At 36.0% G+C, this 21,071-nt stretch overlaps 1 protein-coding gene across 1 annotated transcript in view; it reads left to right on the top strand.

Moving 5' to 3' along the window:
• LOC147064130 (fat-like cadherin-related tumor suppressor homolog) overlaps positions 1-21,071 on the top strand; it is a 1,128,183-nt gene that overhangs the window by 1,094,508 nt on the left and 12,604 nt on the right. Inside the window, exons 26-39 of the mRNA XM_085959043.1 lie at positions 73-234; positions 2,879-3,196; positions 3,372-3,674; positions 4,606-4,842; positions 6,533-9,333; positions 10,492-10,744; positions 11,832-12,020; positions 12,122-12,286; positions 13,878-14,038; positions 14,867-14,966; positions 16,244-16,488; positions 17,490-17,661; positions 18,258-18,431; positions 18,931-18,984. Of these exons, the coding sequence (XP_085815169.1) occupies positions 73-234; positions 2,879-3,196; positions 3,372-3,674; positions 4,606-4,842; positions 6,533-9,333; positions 10,492-10,744; positions 11,832-12,020; positions 12,122-12,286; positions 13,878-14,038; positions 14,867-14,966; positions 16,244-16,488; positions 17,490-17,661; positions 18,258-18,431; positions 18,931-18,984 (5,334 nt within the window). The remainder of the gene's footprint in view (positions 1-72; positions 235-2,878; positions 3,197-3,371; positions 3,675-4,605; positions 4,843-6,532; positions 9,334-10,491; positions 10,745-11,831; positions 12,021-12,121; positions 12,287-13,877; positions 14,039-14,866; positions 14,967-16,243; positions 16,489-17,489; positions 17,662-18,257; positions 18,432-18,930; positions 18,985-21,071) is intronic.

Here is a 21,071-nt window from a genome sequence, read left to right as displayed (position 1 = left end):
TGTCTTGCCAAACCTTTTAAAATTCATAACAGCACTTCAATTACAGTATGAGGTTGTTTTTTGTATTACCAGAATCCCAAGTATTCCAGTTCTGGGTGCGAGCGACAGACCTCGGCAGACCGGCTCTTCATTCCGACGTGTCGGTGGAAGTGTACATCATGGCGCCTGAAGACCAAGCCCCCATTTTTGAAAGGAATCACGAAAAGTTTTTTGTCCCCGAAAACTCACTCGCAGGTAATACACATTCACAAAATTCTTCCACAAAGTTTCTTCAAATAAATAAAAAATACTGTCAAATATAATTTTTCAACGGCTGTCAAAAATTGGTGAAGAATCATCAAACGTATTGATGCATTTCCCATAATTTGTGCTAATATGAATTACCGAATAATCATTGTATACCACAGAAAAGAAAATAAATAGAACTCCGATCTCCTATTCTACAAACGTTTGAAAGTAAAGCAGGATTTTAGTAGTGTGAGTTAATGTGTGGACGCATAAAAAATGACCTTCGTAGCACGCACAGAGCCGCATTATTGATGACTACTTTCATTAGAAAGACTTAATACGAAACATATTTTAAATACTTACATATTACTAATATTAGTGTTTTAACGCGTTTTTAAATTAACATACATACTTATTAATTTCACACACAATTAGGAATATACTTTCTAGAAATTAAAAAAAGGATATTAATTTGGTTTTTTAGAAAGTATATTTATATGAAATAAATGAACATAAATAACACATTGTACAGAATAATTATGAAAAATATTAAATTTAATTATAAAAATCCCATTCAACTTATACGTCACATAATATATAAGATTAAGTAATAACAAGATAAGTACAGCAATATTTACATACAACAGGTAATTCTAAATAGGTATAACATTAATCGCATTTATAATAATATATTAACAGAAAGTATACATTTTGTCTTATACCTAACTTACTGTCATCCATCAAACACACATTTTATTAATGGTGTGGGTTGAAAAAATCAATCTAATAAACAAAAATGATGGGACCCATGTAGGGCTTCCAATTATTATTAACCAGAGGAAAATTACTTACTATCCAGTCAGCGGTTAGTTTGCTTATTTACATTATTTACAATATATTTGTATACAAACAAAATTATTTACGGGCAAGACAAGACGTGTACCTACTCAATTTAGGGGATTAAGCAAAAAACCCAAAGCAGTTGTCGATATCCCACAGCTCTATAGATTTGCCGTGGATATCTAAGCCACGCGTAATCCTTAAAGACCGCCGCGCTATTATTTATTCTATGGAATTTGTCTCACACTATATCAATAACAATAAAAGTAAGCCATTTAAAGGGTAAGTAAGTGATAAAGTAATTTAGGCAGGCGATTTTATTACTCGAGTCAAGACTGAGATGTTGATTATTTGTTACGACGCGACGTTTTTGAAAAAGCTTTCACATGTTATTTTCGCGGTTTGTCTCTTTAGTTCATATACCTACTAATAATTATATAATAATAACCCGGTTTTCGGTTAGTTTACATATCCGTGGTTACCGTGGTTAAAATGTTAAAATTACTTCAATATACCTATAACATGCTACGAGTATATTGGCATTGTTTATATTTATTTACCGTTGAGTCTGACGACTGCGCAGAATTCCCTGCAACTGACGGAATCGCCGTGATAGTTAGCCTTCTCAGTCCGCTCTTCGTATATATAAATGACGCATCGTCAAAATGTACCGAACAGACGATATGGAAATTTGATGGCTTCCAATTCAAACGACCAATTGCTGTCGCCCAAGTCGTACGCCGTACTTGATCCCGTGGAAATCTGTTATGCCAAAAGTCAATTCTTAGTATAATATCATTAATTATTCATAAAATATTTGAAATCGTTAAACTTTGTAATTTGTGTGTTTATCTCTTCATTTTGTGATTAAAATGAATATTGACAGTAAATAAATGCACATTTACCTATGCATATTGCATATGCAACTGTATAAACCATTATGATAAACGAAAACAGTTATAATTGATTATAATAAATATTATCTAATATTCCGTCTGAAATGCGGCCCTGTTATTCGAACAAAACACACGTATTATATGCATACAATAGTGTGCGTCGCACTTTCCAAATGCATATAACATTTTTTGCGCGTAACTTCAAATAGCACGCATAAAATAAATTTTAATGCATGTTACGATATTGACATATATATTCAAAATAATAAAAAAAATATGCTTACTTGTGAAATGTAGTTGCACTATTTCTTTTATTTTTCATATTTATATCACTACTACAACCTTTTACTGAACAGATTGCCATTTTATATTTTAAATGAACATAAAACCGAGAGCACTGGGAGTAGTTGTCAGGCCGACGCACAAGTTTAGAGTGACGTTTTCTGAACACGCGGTTTAAGTTTACCTTACTCGAGATCGGTTGCTTGCATAGCCTTACCGGTCGGGTATTTCAGTTCCCTTTATTTCTGAGTTCCCTGTTGTATACCTACCAGTGGTATTCATATTACCGAAAACAATTATTTAACGTTAAAACGTATTGCTTCACTTGTAAAGAAATGTTTTTAGTGCTAGTGACATATTGCAGTTTACGCACAGTGACATAATATGTCTAATTATGTCTAATCGCGATAGAATCTGGATTATTACAACCATAATTGACGAGTATTAAACATATGAAAGATGAAATTGACGCCAAACAAAAAAAATCCATGCCGTGTGGAAAAATTAGGTGAATAGCGAACAGCTGTTTGTTTACAAATAGAGAATATTACATACTTCGATAATAAGAAAATCCAATTTTAACTACCTACACACCTAATTTGCAGTTTTTTAAGAACTTTTTCTTGTTGCAGGAACTGTGATAACTCGCCTGAAGATGGTGTCTGAGGTTGCGGCAACATTCAGAATACTGCCCGGCCTCTTCGACCCCTCGTTATTCCAAATCGACTCTCTCGGACAGTTAGTTCTGGCCGGTAACTTGGACAGAGAGGCCAAAGACTCACATCTGATTGGAATTTTGGCCGAGACTCAGAGCAGTCCATCTCTTTCGGCACTCGCTGAAGTTACTCTTAATGTTTTAGACGAAAATGACAATGCTCCTGAATTCCATTCCTCGCCGTATATTTTGACGCTAGCTGAGAATGTGGAGCAAGGGACATCTATACTAAAAGGTTGGAACTTGTTTATATTATAATGTCACGGTTATCACCAAAATATTGCAATATCAACTGTTATGTCGTGAAATAATCAAAAAAAACTTAAAAATGTGTAACATCACTATCTAGTAATTCTATTGATGTTCATTGCTCATCGTAGTTATGTAATGTATTTCTTTTGATTTTGCAGTAACTGCTCAAGACAAAGATTCCGGTTCCAATGGTGAAGTCCGATATTCATTGGGATCCGATATGGAAGAGATGGGAAATGTGTTCGCCATCGATCCGTACACTGGATGGATAACCACCTTGGTCGAATTGGATAGAGAAACACATCCCGATTACAAATTCCAAGTGTCGGCAATGGACAACGCTCACCAGAAACATGTCACCAAGACCACTGTTATTATCCGATTGAAGGATTACAACGATTGCCCACCGGTCTTTACAAAATCCCACTACATTGCTACCGTCAATGAAGATGCTCTCCCAGGTCAGTAAAATTTAATCGGTTAGAGAACCTTTATCATTCAGATTCTATGGAATAGCTTACTATAACTTTTTGTAATCCTATCATCTATCATTCCATTGTTATTAGACAATGGTTAATTCATTTGGTAGTATGTTTTTCACTGTCTGCATTGAAATATGTGAGTCCAGGGGCAATGAGAGGATAATAATAATTAATATGAAGCTAATTCATAATTGTTTAGTAGTGTTGCAAACAAGCTATTAGGCAGAAAAAAATGCTAGATTTTGTGAAAATAAAATTTCAATACCTTTTTTTGCCTATTGAAAAAAGGGCCATTTATACGGGTAAAAATCACACCATATTTTCACAGAAACTTATTTCAAAATTTACAAAAAATAATTTATTTATTTAACAACATACGATAAGTAATACATAATTAGGTAAAATCAGAGAGTGGAATCTCTGATAATCATCAATCCGATGCCACATGCCTAAGCACACATTAAATTATAATATCTGATACCATTATGTCACTATGACCACGCCAAGAATGCTCCTATTGTTTCATTGTGTTATTTTATTTTTCATGTACCGACCTAACTTCATGAAATATCTCCATAGTCAGAATAAACTAAATATCTAGCTTGTATTCACCACATTTAAACCTGTTGGGGGCATCAAAAATGCTAATAAAAATGCCATAAGCAAGATGCATTTTTTCTAAGCTAGACCCCTATCTTAAAATGCTAAATCTGGCAAGAAAAACACTAAGTTGGCAATGCTGATTAGTACCCATCTGATATTCCATCCCAATATGAATGCTGTAGCAAAATTATCACTATACAATGTATCAACATGTTGTATTTTTCTTAATTTGGTATAGGATCATTTTTAAATTCAATATGCTCTTTATATATTTAATAATTATTAATATTTTCTTTTGTCGAAACAGGGACAGTCGTATTGCATTTAGGAATAACAGACGAAGACAGCGAAGTGACTCCGGTAGAATTCTACGTGACTTCCGGTGACCCACTCTGTCAGTTCCAAATAAGATCCACCGGAGAAGTCTACATCGCCAAGCAGCTGGACCGGGAAGCCGTTTCGCATTACGACTTGGAAATCATCGCCACCGATGGAAGACATTCTGCCGCCACTTTGCTATCCATTGATATCTTAGACGCTAACGGTAACTATGAAACTTTTCACATGTAGCTGATCAGTACCTATTCAATATTTATATGACGGACTTTTGTTTACCATAAACAACACGCATTGGAGATTGTTAAATAAGAAAAATGTAAAAAAAGTAATGCTCTTCTTCCCTACTCTTTATCTATTTTTATGCCAGTATTTCCATACCCCATTAGAGACATAGATTTTACCGGTGTACTCCACTTTAAACAAACATAATTAAGAATATTGTATTATGTAACTGTATAACACAATATAACGAACAATCTTGGCTAAAATGTTGATTAATAACACAATCACTGCTGACCTTTTAATTACCACTAAATAACACGTTAATTAATCTAATGGCCAATTACTCCAAATGCGCCAGTCACGGTGTTGGCACTAAATGAGTTGAACATAATTTTATCTATTTAATGTTCTAAATTAATAAAAAAATAAATTTCTCAATTGACTACAATCCTATGCGAATCTGGACCACCTGAAGAAGAGGTTTTTAAACAGATTTTTGTTTTACAAGAAATTAATGTTAGCCATTTCCTTAACCCAGGGGTCGGCAAACTCTTGGACCAAAAGAGCCAAATATGAGTATCACAACGGTTAAAAATTTTTGGAGAGCCATACATATATTTTTATAAATATTATGATTTATTTCAGTGAATGTTACTGTTTATTTATCAAGTGAAGAAGATTTTGCAAAAAAACTAAATCAAATGAGTTTTTTTTATTGTTGAAATTATAAACATATTTTTTACAGAAAATGAGTTACATACAATTTTCACGCATTCCTTAAAACTAGTGTGAACAATGACCGTCCTTGCATTTCTTTGGAGAGTGTCTGTATGTTTGGTATGTAACTTGTAGTTTTCAATTTTAGGCGCGACTCCGAATTCTCATCGGTTATTTGGCTTCTCTAAATGCTATTTATATTATTCATGTTTGAAAATGATTGTTCACATACATATTATGTAGACTCGAATATGAGTTCGGAAAGCTATAACATGTATTAAAAATCGTAATATCTATTTTATGATGTAAATATTTTAGAGTGCTTTGCTGAGTTGTGAAATTAAATTGCATTTTTCTCTCTCCAAATCCTCAATTTTGGTGGCAAGGCCTACAAATTTGGAGTCACATAACTCTTTGCTTGTTAAATCCACAAAAAAAATCTATTTCAAAAGTGCTCCTGTCAATATGAAATGGAGAAAAATTTAATTTGTCGACTTTTGCAATGGGTGGATTGAAAACGACAACAATCATGCCTTTTTTCTAAAAAATGTGAATTAGGAATTTGGCAAAGAGCCACACGCCAATACCCCAAGAGCCGCATGTGGCTCGCGAGCCGCGGTTTGCCGACCCCTGCCTTAACCTATTAAGCTCCTTCCAAGCTCTGGGCTCCAACCTTAAAAAAAGACATGCAAATTTACTAGACCCTGGATTCGAACCTGAACCCCTTGACTATATAAACTGATAAGTTACTGTTTATCACCGCGGCTGTTGGTCGAATAAGTACCTAATAAAAGGTTGTGGCTGGGATACAAGTCTTTGTGGATCGTATTATGTTAGTGCAGCGATATCCGGTTGTATTGCAGAATACATAAAGTAAATTTAATATTTTACAAAAAGGTATGTTTCTGCGACTTCCATGTTATGTATGGTTATATTTTTAAATTGTCTATTTACAGATAATCCACCTTACTGCACGCGTCATAGATACCGTCACACAATATCCGAGTCCGCTCCCATTGGCACATACTTGCTCTCAATCCTCGCAACTGACGCAGACCAGGAAGAAAATGCCAAGCTCAGATTCTTCTTATCCGGTCAAAACGCTGAACATTTCATGATAGACAGAAACACAGGAGACATAAAAACTGCCGTGATACTGGACAGAGAACAAAACTGGAAGTACCAACTCATGGCGCATGTCCAAGACAAAGAAAAGATTGTCTGGGAATGCTCATCTGAAGTGGAGATCCTTATTTCGGATATCAACGACAATGCCCCACAGTTCTCCATGGGTCAATATAGTGTCACACTCCCGGAAGATGTAGAAGTTGGAACACTCGTCACTAAAGTCCACGCATCAGATGCCGATTTGGGTATCAATCGTAAAGTAAGATATTCACTCCTCGATAGCTTAAACGGACAATTTAGCATGACTCAAGACAGTGGAATTGTCACCGTGGCCGCTCCTTTGGATAGAGAGACGCAAAGCTCGTACACTTTGGAGATACGCGCCAACGATTTAGGAACACCTTCCCGATGGAGTCAGGCTACGATTCAACTGACGGTGTCAGATATCAATGACAATCCTCCAGAATTCGCCACGAAGTTCTACTATGCCATTGTGCCGGAAATAGATTCTGTGGGCACAGAAGTCGTTAGAGTTTTGGCAACATCCATAGACACGGGAATCAATGCGGAGATTACTTACTCCATAGTTGGCGGTAATGAGCATAAGAAGTTTGTAATACACCCGAGCACTGGAGTCATTTCAATTTCTGAGCCGCTGGACTACGAAAGAGCGAAAGAATATTTCTTGAAGATTCAGGCAAAGGACGGAGGCGTGCCCCCGCTCACAAATATTGCGACAGTTAATATTTCTGTGACAGATAGCAATGATAATGCACCGATTTTCACTCAAAGCACATATAACACTCGTATTAGAGAAGACGCGGAAGTGTTTGACAAAATTCTTCAAGTGTTCGCTAATGATATCGACAGCGGTGTTAATGGTCAAGTTACTTATTCCATCGAAAGAGGTGATCGATCCGGCCAGTTTTCTATCGATCCCGATTCGGGATATATCTCTGTAGCATCCCAACTCGATCGAGAAACTCAATCAAGCTACGTCTTGGAAATCCATGCTAAAGATAACGGTATTCCTGTCATGACCAGCTTCGTTATGGTGAATGTAGAAATTTCTGATGCCAACGACAACGCGCCGTTGTTCTCACAATCAAATTACACAGCTGTAATTCAGGAAGATAAACCTCTAGGACATATGATCCTTAAGTTTGTTGTTCACGATGCGGACGCTCATCCAAATGCCGCACCTTATACGTTCGATTTCCGCGGAGGGAATGAAGCAGGGGCTTTTAGATTGGAACAAGACGGTTTCTTGAGAACCGCTACAAGATTCAACCACAAGATTAAAGACCACTATGTTTTGCAGGTCCGCGTGTATGATAACGCTCCTTCTCCTCTTTACTCTGATACCTTTGTTGTCATTAAAATCATTGAAGAGTCTCAGTATCCGCCGATTATTACTCCTTTGGACATAAACATCAATTCGTACATGGACGAATATGCAGGCGGCGAGATCGGAAAAGTTTACGCATCTGATAGAGATCCATATGATACTCTCACGTATTCCTTACTGCCTACTCTCGGTATACCTTACCCTACTCCAGACTTGTTCCAAATAAATGAAAAAGACGGTACGTTAATTGCATTACCGAGACTTGATATTGGAGAATATCGCATCAATGTTTCAGTTACTGACACTAAATTCTCATCTTCTGCAATTGTAAAAGTTAACGTCGAACTTATATCCGAAGAAATGCTGGAGAACGCAGTCGTGATTAGATTCAGAGAAGTAAGTCCGGCTGCTTTTGTTCTAAGCCATCGCAAAGGCTTCGTGCGAGCTGTCAGAAACACGTTGAACTGTCGCCTCAAAGACATTATTATTATAAGCGTTCAGCCGTCCTCCGATGATGTAAATTTAGTGAATCATAAAGAAAAGCGATCTTTGTCGATGCTGCAGAATATAACATCGGTGGAACCGCAGGGATACATAAGACACAGGCGTCAGATAATCGCTCACGATTTAGATGTGTTATTCGCTGTGAAAAAACTCGATCCACAGAATACAAATGCTTTCTTTAGTTCCGAAGCAATCAGAAAATCTTTGAATGCGAACGTTGATGAATTAGAATCGACAACTAAACTGAACGTAGAAGAAATCGTTCGAGTTAAATGCGGACCTCACTACTGTGCGTATGGCGACTGCCAAGATAGATATATTCTCGATGTTAAAAGGGTAATTCCTATCGCTGCGGATGTTACAAGTCTCGTCAGTCCGACGCATCAGCGGAAGACAGAGTGCAAATGCCAAGACGGGTACGGTGGCGACAGATGCGAAGCGATCGTCAACGAATGCGCTCGGAAGCCCTGTCCCGAGAACAAGAAATGTTTCCCCGATCAGACGACACAAGGCTACAACTGCCAGTGCGTGGAAGGCGTCACCGAGGGAAAATGCGATAACGATATGTCTAAATGTTACGGAGAAAGCTGCTTTAGACCTGTCAGTCCCGTGTTCTTCAGCGGGAAGAGTTACGCTCAGTACCGAGTCGGTAAAGATAATGTCAACGGGAAGAAACTACTGGAAGATCAGCTGACTCTGTCATTGAGGGTTCGGACTGTTTATCCATCAGGAAATCTCATGTATGCAGCTGGAAAAATTGACTACAATATCTTAGAGGTAAGTTAGTTGTTAGTTAGGTACTGAATAATGTAATGTTTATAAAATTGTATTAAAAAATTGACAATTGGCAGGGAATGAAAAAAATTGCTTTAAATCAAATTGTGTAATCTCATAATGACAGTTCAACTATTAAAATTTGCTTATAAATTAGTTAACATAGGTATCTACAATAATTATGATGATACAGTACTCTCTCAGTAATCCGCCACCCCAAAAACCAGACAAGTGTCTAATTAGTGAAAGCGGCAGTTTATAGTGCATACATCCAAAATATGGTAAAAATTAAAACAGGTTGGTTTGAGAAATTTGTCTTAGCAAATTACGATTTTATTTATAATTAAAGTCAAGTATTAACTAAATATTAAACAATAAATCACTTGACACAACCAGTTGTTCAGTGAGGCAGATATTCTTGAATGGCTTAGGATTCCTGGCTTTCCCTATGACCAAAAGCTTCAGGTTGTGTGTCCCGGTTGCATTGGAGCACAGCATAATTGTGATGCGGTCCTTGGGCACTTTCCTCCCTGGTAGGTACATTACTTTCTTCGCGTTGAACGTACGTTTTACGAAGGAGAAGTTTCCAAAATAAACCCGTCTCATCTGCATTGTATACTTGTATGCGGCTAACTACTGAATTTGACAGTCGAATACCGGCGAATTATAGAGGTTGATTTTGTGGTTTCAGCTAGTAAAAATAACGGCGGATTATAGTAGTTGTCGCATAATCGAGCGGCGGATTACTGAGAGTGTACTGTATTATTATGTTATCATATTTTATTATCTTTCATGGTTATTAAATTTATTATAATATCTTCCTAAAAATGCTTCATCTGTTTGATGTCTACTCAAGAAATAATTGACTACTCATCAGCAACATCTTCTTGGCTACGTGTTAAAACTGTAAACTATCATGCTCCGCCCATTTTTAACCGCTATTTCATTATAAACTAACAAGCTCCTCCCATTTAGTAGATAACAGCGCCTAGAAGCGTAGCCAAGAAGATGTTGCAGAAGAGTAGTATAGAAAGTCATTCTAATTTTAAAATAAAAACACATACATACACATAAACTATAAAAGATTTTGCTAACGTTTTAAGACCTATTCATTTACAATCTGTGTAAATATTTTCAATTGCGTTTAAATTCTTCATCCAGATTGTTAACGGTGTGGTGCAGTATCGCATGGAGTTGGGCTCCGGCGAGGGAATAGTCCGTGTGGCTTCGGCGAGAGTGTCCGATGGGCGTTGGCATGAGATCCGGTTAGAAAGAGAAGGGAGCAGTGCCCGATTGACGGTGGACAGCAAGCATATCGCGCACGGCTCAGCTCCCGGCACTAACGGCATCTTGAATGTGCTCTCCGATGACCTGTTCCTTGGCGCTGAAGTTAGACAGCATCCTACAATACTGGGTATGTATATTAACAGTACTATAAGAATGTTTCAATAAGGAATTGTAATAGGCAAATACAAGAACCAGTATGGGAATTAAGGAATACTTTCTTGTCACCAGATGACAGGACATGTTAAATTAAATTTCTAAAATAATATCATGTCAGAATGAAACATCTTGCTTGTGCAGAAGCCAGTCAGAGAACGCCTGTGAAATATTATTTTTTCTAATGTGTATACATAATATAACTGACCAATGACATTAATATGGACGAATCATCTGGGAATAAAAAGGACACTCACTTTTTTGTCGGGTCTGCCGAATGGCATAATCTGTTCTAACGCCATTACAATAAAGGTGATATTGCTATAAATTCCCGATGCTTTTAGTCGGGTCTGCCGAACGGTTCGGTTCGAACAGATTCGCTCAAATGAACATTGACACTAGAAACACTATTCTAACGCCATTACAATAAAGGTGATATTGCTATAAATTCCCGATGCTAAATATCGCATAATGGAAATTGCGTGACGTCTACCTATACATGTGCGAATGTCGCTGTGCGTGAATTTAATTGCTAGCTACTGTATTGAGTGCGTTGTCCATTAATAATGTCACTGACCTATTGAAACTCTGATTTTTTTATAAAATATAAACACTTATTTCACTGATGCATTCTTGTGTTGGTGACTACGAATAAAAAAAGACAGGAAGCAACATACTGATTCATCGCAGTATAAAAACTGGCAACCAAATTCGCCATTTTGGAAAGCGTGGAAAGTGACGATTTTGCGTAAACAAATATCACGTGGTCTGTACGTGTGCGGTAAACTTCGTATGTGTATTTTATGTTTGTGTATCACGCAATGTCGGCCATATTTGCCGGCTTTTCTGATTGCCGTGATTTGTACACAATATGTTCCTTCCTGTCTTTTTTTATTCGTAGGTTGGTAACAATATATTATTTACATAAAAGAGTAGAAGAATTAGAGAAAGGTCTATGTCCTACAGTGGACGAAGACCATGCTGAAATGATAATGATGATTGTATTTAAAACAGTGAAGGAAATATTGTGTGCGATGATTGCTTATTGTCTTCGGTTTCAGGTATTGAAGATGTGTACCGAGGATTTGTCGGGTGCATGGGCGATGTGAGAATTTCTAACGAGGTTGTCCCCCTTCAAAGCAGTGCACCGGGAGGTGCAGTCAGTTTTAAGCGGCAGGCGAATGTTGACATCAACTGTCCAGCTATGCTAAATCCGCCTGGACCCTGTGGAAGTTTGCCCTGCCAAAACGGTTAGTAATTGTTCATTTGAAAATATCTGTGATTTCAATTATGAAACCTTGTTCTTTACCACTTACAATACTAGTTTCTAACAGTATTGTTCCCATTATAGGTGGAACTTGCAAGGATCTGATTAACAATCTGGACGAAGGAGACGTCGCCGACTATGAATGCCATTGCTACGACCGGTTTACGGGGCCACATTGTGAAGTAGACACAGATCCGTGCGCTTCACAGCCTTGTCTCTATGGAGGTCTTTGCTCACCTTTGGCTGAAGGTTTGTGCCTGAACTATGAATCATACTATGTAATAATCTGTCATCTCTCAAAGATTCACTCAACATTCTGTCAATTATTAAAAGTGTCATTGTTGCCAAGATAAACCCGGAAATTTGTGTATTACAAATAAATGTTTTTTACGAGGGTGGGTCAATAATTCCTTAGAAAAAAGCATTAAAACAGTTTTTATTTTTGTATTTTTTTTTATTTCTCAACATAATCTCCTTGGAGCTCAATACACTTGGTTAGACGTTTCTCAATTTTTTTTAAACCGTCAGAAAAATAAGTTTTCGGAAGGTCCTCAAAATAAGCATTTGTCCGATCGATGACTTCTTCATTTGAAAAAAACGTTGTCCACTTAGCCATTTTTTTAAGTTTGGGAAAAGGAAAAAGTCACTGGGGGCTAAATCTGGCGAATACGGTGGGTGGTCGACCAATTCGAACTTCAATTCTTCAATTTTAGCCATTGATCGTAAACATGTGTGAACACGGGCATTGTCCTGATGAAAGAGGATTTTTTTCCTGTTTAAATGAGGCCGTTTTTCTTCAATTTCGTTTTTTAGCTGGTCCAATAAAGATGCATAATAATCCCCTGTTATTGTTTTTCCTTTTTCCAAATAGTCAACGAAAATAATTCCACGTGCATCCCAAAATACAGTAGCCATAACCTTACCAGCTGATTTTACGGTTTTCGCCTTCTTTGGACATGGTTCGCCTTTCGCAATCCACTGCTTTGACTGTTTTTTCGTCTCGGGAGTATAGTGGTGTATCCATGTTTCATCTACAGTCACAAAGCGACGAAAAAATTCATCCGGATTGCGTTGCATGAGCGACAACAGGGCTTTAGAGGCCACCACCCTATTGCGTTTATTGTCGACTGTGAGCAAACGCGGCACCCATCTTGCAGAAATTTTTTTCATGCCCAATTTGTCATGTAAAATAGAAATGACGCTACCTTTTGAGATCCCTGTAACCTCAATTATCTCACTCAACTTTAATCCTCGGTCACTTAACACCATATCATGGATTTTATTGATCATTTCTGGTGTAGTCACCTCTACAGGACGTCCTGAGTGTGGTTCATCCTTTGTTGATGTACGACCACGTTTAAATTCATTTAACCAGTTATAAATAGTTGCAAGTGAAGGAGCAGATATGCCATGAACTAAATCCAACTCATTTTTTATTTCCTTTGCTGTTAACCCTTTTATATTAAAATGTTTAATAACAGCTCTAAACTCAATTTTCTCCATTTTTGTAAACAAGCAAATTTTTTTTTTAAATGTACGAGAAACACACAACAACCCGACCAATCTGATTGAAACTTCGCAGCATACTGAATCGGTAGTGCCGCTGCATGAAAACAAACCGCTTACAGTACTAGTCGCGCCACCTGTCGGCTTTTCTAAGGACTTATTGACCCACCCTCGTATTATTTTATTAGTTACTAAATTTTGACAAAATTGTATCTTAATGATACATACACCAAATTACATAATATTTATTTTATGTAGCTACTAGTAAAAATAAACCAAATTCACAAACCTAATGTTATACATAAACTAACAATAATTAATATTTTTGTTGTAGGAGACTTCAAGTGTGCGTGTGGCACGGGCTTATTTGGACGTCGGTGCGAAGTCGGTCGCTGGTGCGGCTCTGGAGGTGTCTGCTTACACGGAGGAATGTGTGAAGAAGGAGAGAGCGGACCAGCCTGCCGTTGCCATGGATACCATGGACCTCGCTGCGAGGTAACACTCTCAACATATTAAAATAAACCTGTGGATGGTGTATGATTTCTGTCGGTACATGTAATGCATTTGGTACACAGCGTGTATGAGTATATTAAATAGCTGTGCTACTTTGCTAATTTTTTTTAATTTGAATACTTATTGGGTGTAAGAATTATTTAATCAGCACCATTTGTGGCAATTATAATAGGGAGCATACATAAGTGAAACGGCAAATAATTTTCAACAGCAGGTGGAATAAAATTTCGTACTCGTAGCCAATTGGAGACCGACAATCGAGGTGTGAGCACGTCAGTTTGTTTTGTGGTGTTGGAGGAATATATTCTTTAATCGTGTAAAGATGACTAAAAAACGTTACGCATGTACTTGAAAAAGAAAACATGTCAATGAATATACTATTATTATTACTAATATAACAATAAACATAACATTAAATGGACGCATGTTGAATTTTTATAACACATTATATTTCGTTCGGCTCGTGTCATTTGTATAATCCGCGCATCGCCTAGTCACACTCTTTTTAGACCATGCCTCAGCTGAAGTATAGCCTTAAGAACTGGTATCTTTGAAAACTCCATCAATACAACTGACAGAAAATGACAGTAAATATTTTTGATACACAACCTTAATCAACTGCCAAAGATACTGTTCCCGTATTTAAAAATCTATATGGTGTGTTTAACAAATTCTCGCAATTAAATTATTTATTACTAATCAAGGTAAGAGTTAAAAATTAATATTGTTCAGAGCCTTCATCACTGGTATTTAACTACTTATACTAGTTTATAACATAACGTTTACAAGTTGTCTTTGCTCTTGTTACAGAATGATGTTGACGAATGCAAAGGAGATCCGTGTCTTAATGGCGCCACCTGCATCAACGAGCCCGGAAGTTTCAGATGTGTCTGTCCGCCCGATAAGACTGGTAAGATAAATATTTGTTTTTGACATGTTTCATAAAAATACTCAATGCAAGAATATGACAAACGTTCGAATGCATAGTCTTCTTGTTTAAATATTTCAGTTAAGATTTTGATATTATGTTGTGCCTGTGATTCTTAACCGTGAGAAACCTGTGAAATTTTTAGTAAAATCTCATGGAACCCCTGTCAATAGGGGCAATACTTTTTCTCTAGAAAAGAAGATATGTACGTATATGTATCATGTAATTTAATGCTGCTTTTGGTAGCCTAATTGTTTGCCTAGCTTGTAAGGGTATCCTTATGGTGAATAGCGATGGACTTAAATGCCCGGATACTTTTGATTCTTAAAAAAGCACCTCGGCAGACAATGTTGTCTTTTTACCTCATTTCTTTAAGTGGAAATTCTTTTTTCATTCTTGCAATACAGACTACTTTTAAAGCATGAAATGAATTTAAAAATAATTACAAGATAAAAATAACTTTTTATATACAACATTTTTAAATTTTCTGTTGAATCATATTATAAACTTGACTTGACTAGCTTAAACGATCAAAAAAAATTGTATTTGATATAAATACTGAATAATGAAATGTCATTCCATATTGATTTTCATAGTAACGCACGTATATATTATTTAATAATTTATTTGCTAGGACCCCCTAACAACCAATAATGGTATCGAAATAACTTTTCATACAAAACAGAATTAACTAAAAATGAATTCAATTCTACTTAAAGATAGCTAAAAGTATTAAAAAAATGCATTGGCATCGTGTTCTGATATATTCTAAAAGTTTCAAATGTCTAGCTAGTTGGGAAATTAGTTAAAAATCGATTGCAAGATTTGTAAAGGACAATCAACCACCGGACAAATAAGAATACGACCTAAGAAAAACGTAAAAAATAAGTGGAATATCCCCAGAATATAAAACCACTGTATAATAGGCAGAATAAATATGTACATATGATACACATTTTTACTTTAGCATCTATCTTAGATCATGAAATCCATGAAGTATCCACTAAGTGATTATTGCATTAAAATATTTGTAAAATATTGCACAGAAATCAGATTTATATGTATTTAAAAGAACTGATTATTGCCAAATATTTGAAATAAAACAATCAACTTGTATGTGCGTTTTTGCTCGATGTCTGTTCACAAGCAAATAAAACCAAGTGATGTCACAAGTTCACCCCTTTAAGAGGGCATGATATTAGGTCAAGGGACGGTATTTGGTGGACTTGAACTTTACCTTATAACATGGTTTTTTTCAGGAATGCATTGCGGAAATCCACTCCATTCAGACGCAGTAATTTCTCAAGTATATTACAAATTCTTCCAAGACAAACTACCTCTGTGGGCGCTGATCACCTTATTTGTATTAGTGATGATGTTTTTGTGCATTGTGATCGGAATGACGGTTATATGTGTGAAAAAGAGAAGAAGATCGCGCTCCAACCGTAAGGATCATGTCCTCAACTCAAACGTTTTGCAGCAAAACGAGATGCAGATGATCAAGGTTTGTATATTATGTCAATTAAATTATCCTCACTACTACAAAAATATTCTAATTTTAGTCAAAAGACAATCAAATGAAATCATTTTTCCAAGACCAATTGAATGATATGCCACCACAACTATTAGCTTAATAAATTTTCATGTTTGTTTCATGACAAACAATTTTAACAAACTAAACAAATTATTGAGTGAAAATGAACTGTCAAAATTGAATAGTTTTCAGAATAATCTACAAAACATTGGGTTGAATCTAAAACTACAATATTTATGTATGTAGGTGTATGTTATTATAGTAAAATATGTCGGTATAATTGAGGGGGTGGGTAGAAGACAGGCGTCAGGGTTAAACTATTATTTTTAGAAAAACTCGTTAACACGTTTTAAACTACACAAACATGGCGTATATTTATGTTAAAATGTTAACCACTAGTGGCACTAATGGTTGTCAAATCAAATTAATATTTCGTGACATGGTGAAGAAAGAATCGCGAATTCTAAAAACACTGTCGACGCAATCTAATTTTAGTTAAGCTTCCTCTTCTATCTTGACCCTCATTTGTTGACTGCTTATTTTGCAATCTCATCATAGTTCCGTTTCATTTGCACCTTGTTGCTAGCAATTGGGTAGGATCACTTCAACAGAACAGCTTACAATGTAAGTGAGATTTTGGTGTTTGCACAAAATGCAGTCCTCGATAGGTAACTCACTGAAAACACTAATAATATTATGTTGAACATTTTTCTGTAACCGATATTGGAAGAGACGCAGCAACCCTCATGCTTACATTGGACGGAGCTCAAGACTTATATAATATTATATATAGATGTTTCTTGGTGGAACTATATCACTTGATACCGGATTTCTGTTTGTAAAAACATAGACTAATAATATGGATTTAAAAAATTTGTTGCTTAGACGTAGTATAATTATTACAATATCTAATGTGGAAATGTTTAAATCATGGTAAATGTTTAATGGTAGTTTTTTATATCTATTTACAGCGGAGTTCGAAGCTTGTTAATTTGGAAGTGCAGCGAGGCGGGGGAGCAGTGGGCGGTGGTGGAACAGAACGGCCTGCCTCCTACGTGCCGGTATCTTCATGCGACTCTCATCACCCCACCAATAATATTCACATCAACAACCTCGACACTTCAAGAAGCTATGGTTCAGCTGGTATGTTAATCAATTTCATACATAATAATCCAATTCATTTCCGCTTAATACAGAGCGTCTGAAAAAATGTATTAGTTTTCTTATGCCTACATAAAATTTCGATGATATGTAATACATTTATCATCTAAATATATTTTCTGTCAATATATATATAACTTAAGTTAATAATTATTATTTCGGTTAGCTTGTTAGTTAGTTGAGCTGGTGCTACAAACTATTCAGGTCCATGGCCGACTGCACAACCGTCCTCCAGGATCTCTATCCCGAGCTCTTTCTCCAGTCAGTCACACTCAGCTTCTCTGAGTCACTCTCGATTTTATTTATCCATATCATTCAGGAGCGGAGGGGCGAGTGCCTACAGGGGTTCCTTCATAAACTTTATGGAGAGCTTTAGATCTCAACATGACTGGCTCATCTCTTCGCACCCTCAACACATTGGGGCTTAAAATTGTTTGCAGAGCTGAACATTCATACGGATGCATCAGCTTAGGTTTTCATTAACCGGTCCAAGTATTCTTAGGAGAATTTTGTTTTCGAATACTTGAATAATACTTTCAGAGATTGTTTATTAATACAAAAATGTATTTTTCTTACAGGTGATGATCTTGAGAACATCCCGCCGGATTACAGACGTAATTTAAACAGAGATGCCTTGCCGAAGAATTCAGTAAATGGACCTTCCTGCGCAGATTCAGATCCTTTACATAAACCTTCCTGGTCAGATCAAATGCACCTACAACCATTCCAGGACAACAGAATTATTAAAAACGGTAAGCTATTACCGGATGAATTCCGTTTCTCTCACGATTCAATTATATATTTTAATGACCTTAATTATATTATAATATGTTGAATGATAACCATTCCGAATGATAACCACCCCTTTGTTGCTGTTAAAATTTAGTTCTTATTGCAACAATTACAAACATCTTATTGTAATTGTTACAATAAGTGCTAATACTTTGATACAAACCTACCCTAAGTTTGATAATATTTATCACTTTATCACTTTAGCGGTCGATAAGTATAGAATAGACCTACTGATCCTAATAAGATCATATGGGCCTCCACAGAGTGGAGGTTTGTATTAACAGATTTTTGTTTTTACGAGAAATGGATGTTAGCCACTTGCTCAACATATTAGTTCCATAATCTGACTCGAAACACAAATTGAAAAACCGGATTTGAACCTGGGAACCACGACGTTATAGGCCGACGCTATATAGTATATTATTGCTAATAGATATTATGTTTTTGTTATGTTACCAGATCTGAAAGGAGCCACCCTAAACAATGGTGAGGGTGTCGTCAGTCCGCAGAGAGGTACGCTACAAGGTAGATTAATTCAAGACCCTAGGATTATCGGTGGTTAGTCTCTTGCGGCATGATTTCTTAACCTTACCATCCATTCATTAATCATCCTTTCAAAGGTAAACTCACTATGTAACATTGGGAAGAATCTATCACCAAAAAAATTATATATTTAAAAAATTATCATACTTACCTGAAACAATACATAAGGTTTTTTTTTTATGTTTTTCATTAAAATATTGCATTCAGTGAGTTATAACTTTGATTTGATGATATTGCAACATTACCTATTTTAATTTAATGCTTATTGCTACTTGCTTCAATCATTAATGATGCATTTTTATATATTTCATCTTTTGCAGAATTTCTACTCTCTTATTTTCAATAGTATATTAATTTATATAGAAGAATATTATTATCAAGTGGGCACTTAGTGAATTATCATTCATTTTGAAATGTCAATTCCTTAAAAATCGCATGACATTATATGTACAGTGAAACACCGATTCTTTGATTTTCGAGGGACCCTAGAAAAAAAACGATAAATGCGGAATATACAAAAATTTAAAAAAAAAAAAACTCGTTTTTCTCCTGGTTTTTTTCGACCTCTTGAATTATTTTCAGTTTCTCAGCTAGAGTTCTAGTTTTCTTCATGTGGGTATTATAGTTGCGACTTATAAAAATTTGTGATATGAAATGCGAGGCAAGCCTGAGCGTCGACCGACCTGTGCAAACAAAGCGACACGACTGAAAGATCTGTAACAGTATGTATAATAAATAATTCTACGAAATCGAAATGAAAGATATTCAACAAAAACGGTCAATCAGGATAGTATTTGTGACGGGACCATAATATTTAGACGATAGATCGAGGAAAACATTAAATCGGGGAACGGTTGATGTGGGATTATTTAACATTGTTATTATGGGTGTTTGGCGGGACTTTCAAAAATAAACGATCCGTGCGGGAAAACGATTTTTGCGAGAACGGTAGATCGGGGTTCCACTGTATGTAGAATGGTAACAAATTCTTATGGCAGTATGACTTATTTATGTGTTGGTATCATTACTTTCAAATGACACTAACACCATTGCAAAGTGGTTTCGTCATGGCCACAATGCCAGAAGAATAATATGTCCTGTCTCTACTTACCTCTGAGTTACACAACGTGATTGTTTAGAGCACTTTTTTGTTTTATAAGTTTTATATTTTTAATTAAGTAGTTTGGTACTTAATTTTTTCAAATAAACTTCACACTTTGTCTTAATTAGGTAGTAGCTTTGGTTTAGTGCCTACTATTAATAGCTTCAAACGTCAATGGATGACACAATATAATTTATTGTCCAGCAAAAACCATGTGGCATTAGTAGGTATCACAAAATAAAGCATGCTCAAAATGTTTCTCAAATTTGTCAATGCATCTATGTATTCATTACTGTTTGTATGCAATGTTTTTAAATTTTGTTTTCTTATATTGCGCAAGTTTGTAATAAAATTTCAGTTCCTCCCATAGGTACATTAAGGTCCTCTTAGACATCAGTTCTATTGTCCGTTCAGTCGAGGTTTAGATTTTGGTCCATTCAGTCTCAGTTGGGAAACGGTGATGCATATTTATGTATTTTTTATCCACTAAAAATAAATATGATTTTTATAATAACTTTGAGGGTGGAAGGAGTCCGCAGACCAGTGAAATGTGTAAATAGCAGTTAAGACAGTTAAGAAAACCTAAAAATTACAACATTTTAATAATTCAATATTTTTAATAATCAGCAAAACACTGCCGTGAGAACGGACATATGATCGCCTCCCGCCGGCTGAAGAAATGCTTACGTGTCGGATGTCAGTTGTCGCATCACAGGAATGAACGAGTAAACAGTGCATTCCTGTCATTGTGTCGTGTGAAATCCATTGTTGGACTGATAACGTTTGTACCTTAATCAAATTTCGCAGACAAAATCCCAGGAATCTATCCGCAGTGTGGGAACAAAACAATAAATTTACCCACGCTGTGGATAGCATTTTCTTTGTCTACTTTCAATATAAAAACAGACGTGGCAATCCAACAAAAAATCAGTCTCTTCAAATCGTCCAACGAGTA

Source organism: Rhyacophila brunnea, unplaced genomic scaffold (genome assembly GCF_057557595.1).
Source record: "Rhyacophila brunnea isolate RB1 unplaced genomic scaffold, BYU_Rbru_1.0 scaffold_8, whole genome shotgun sequence".
Lineage (NCBI taxonomy): Eukaryota > Metazoa > Arthropoda > Insecta > Trichoptera > Rhyacophilidae > Rhyacophila > Rhyacophila brunnea.
This window is presented reverse-complemented; position numbering and strand designations above follow the sequence as displayed.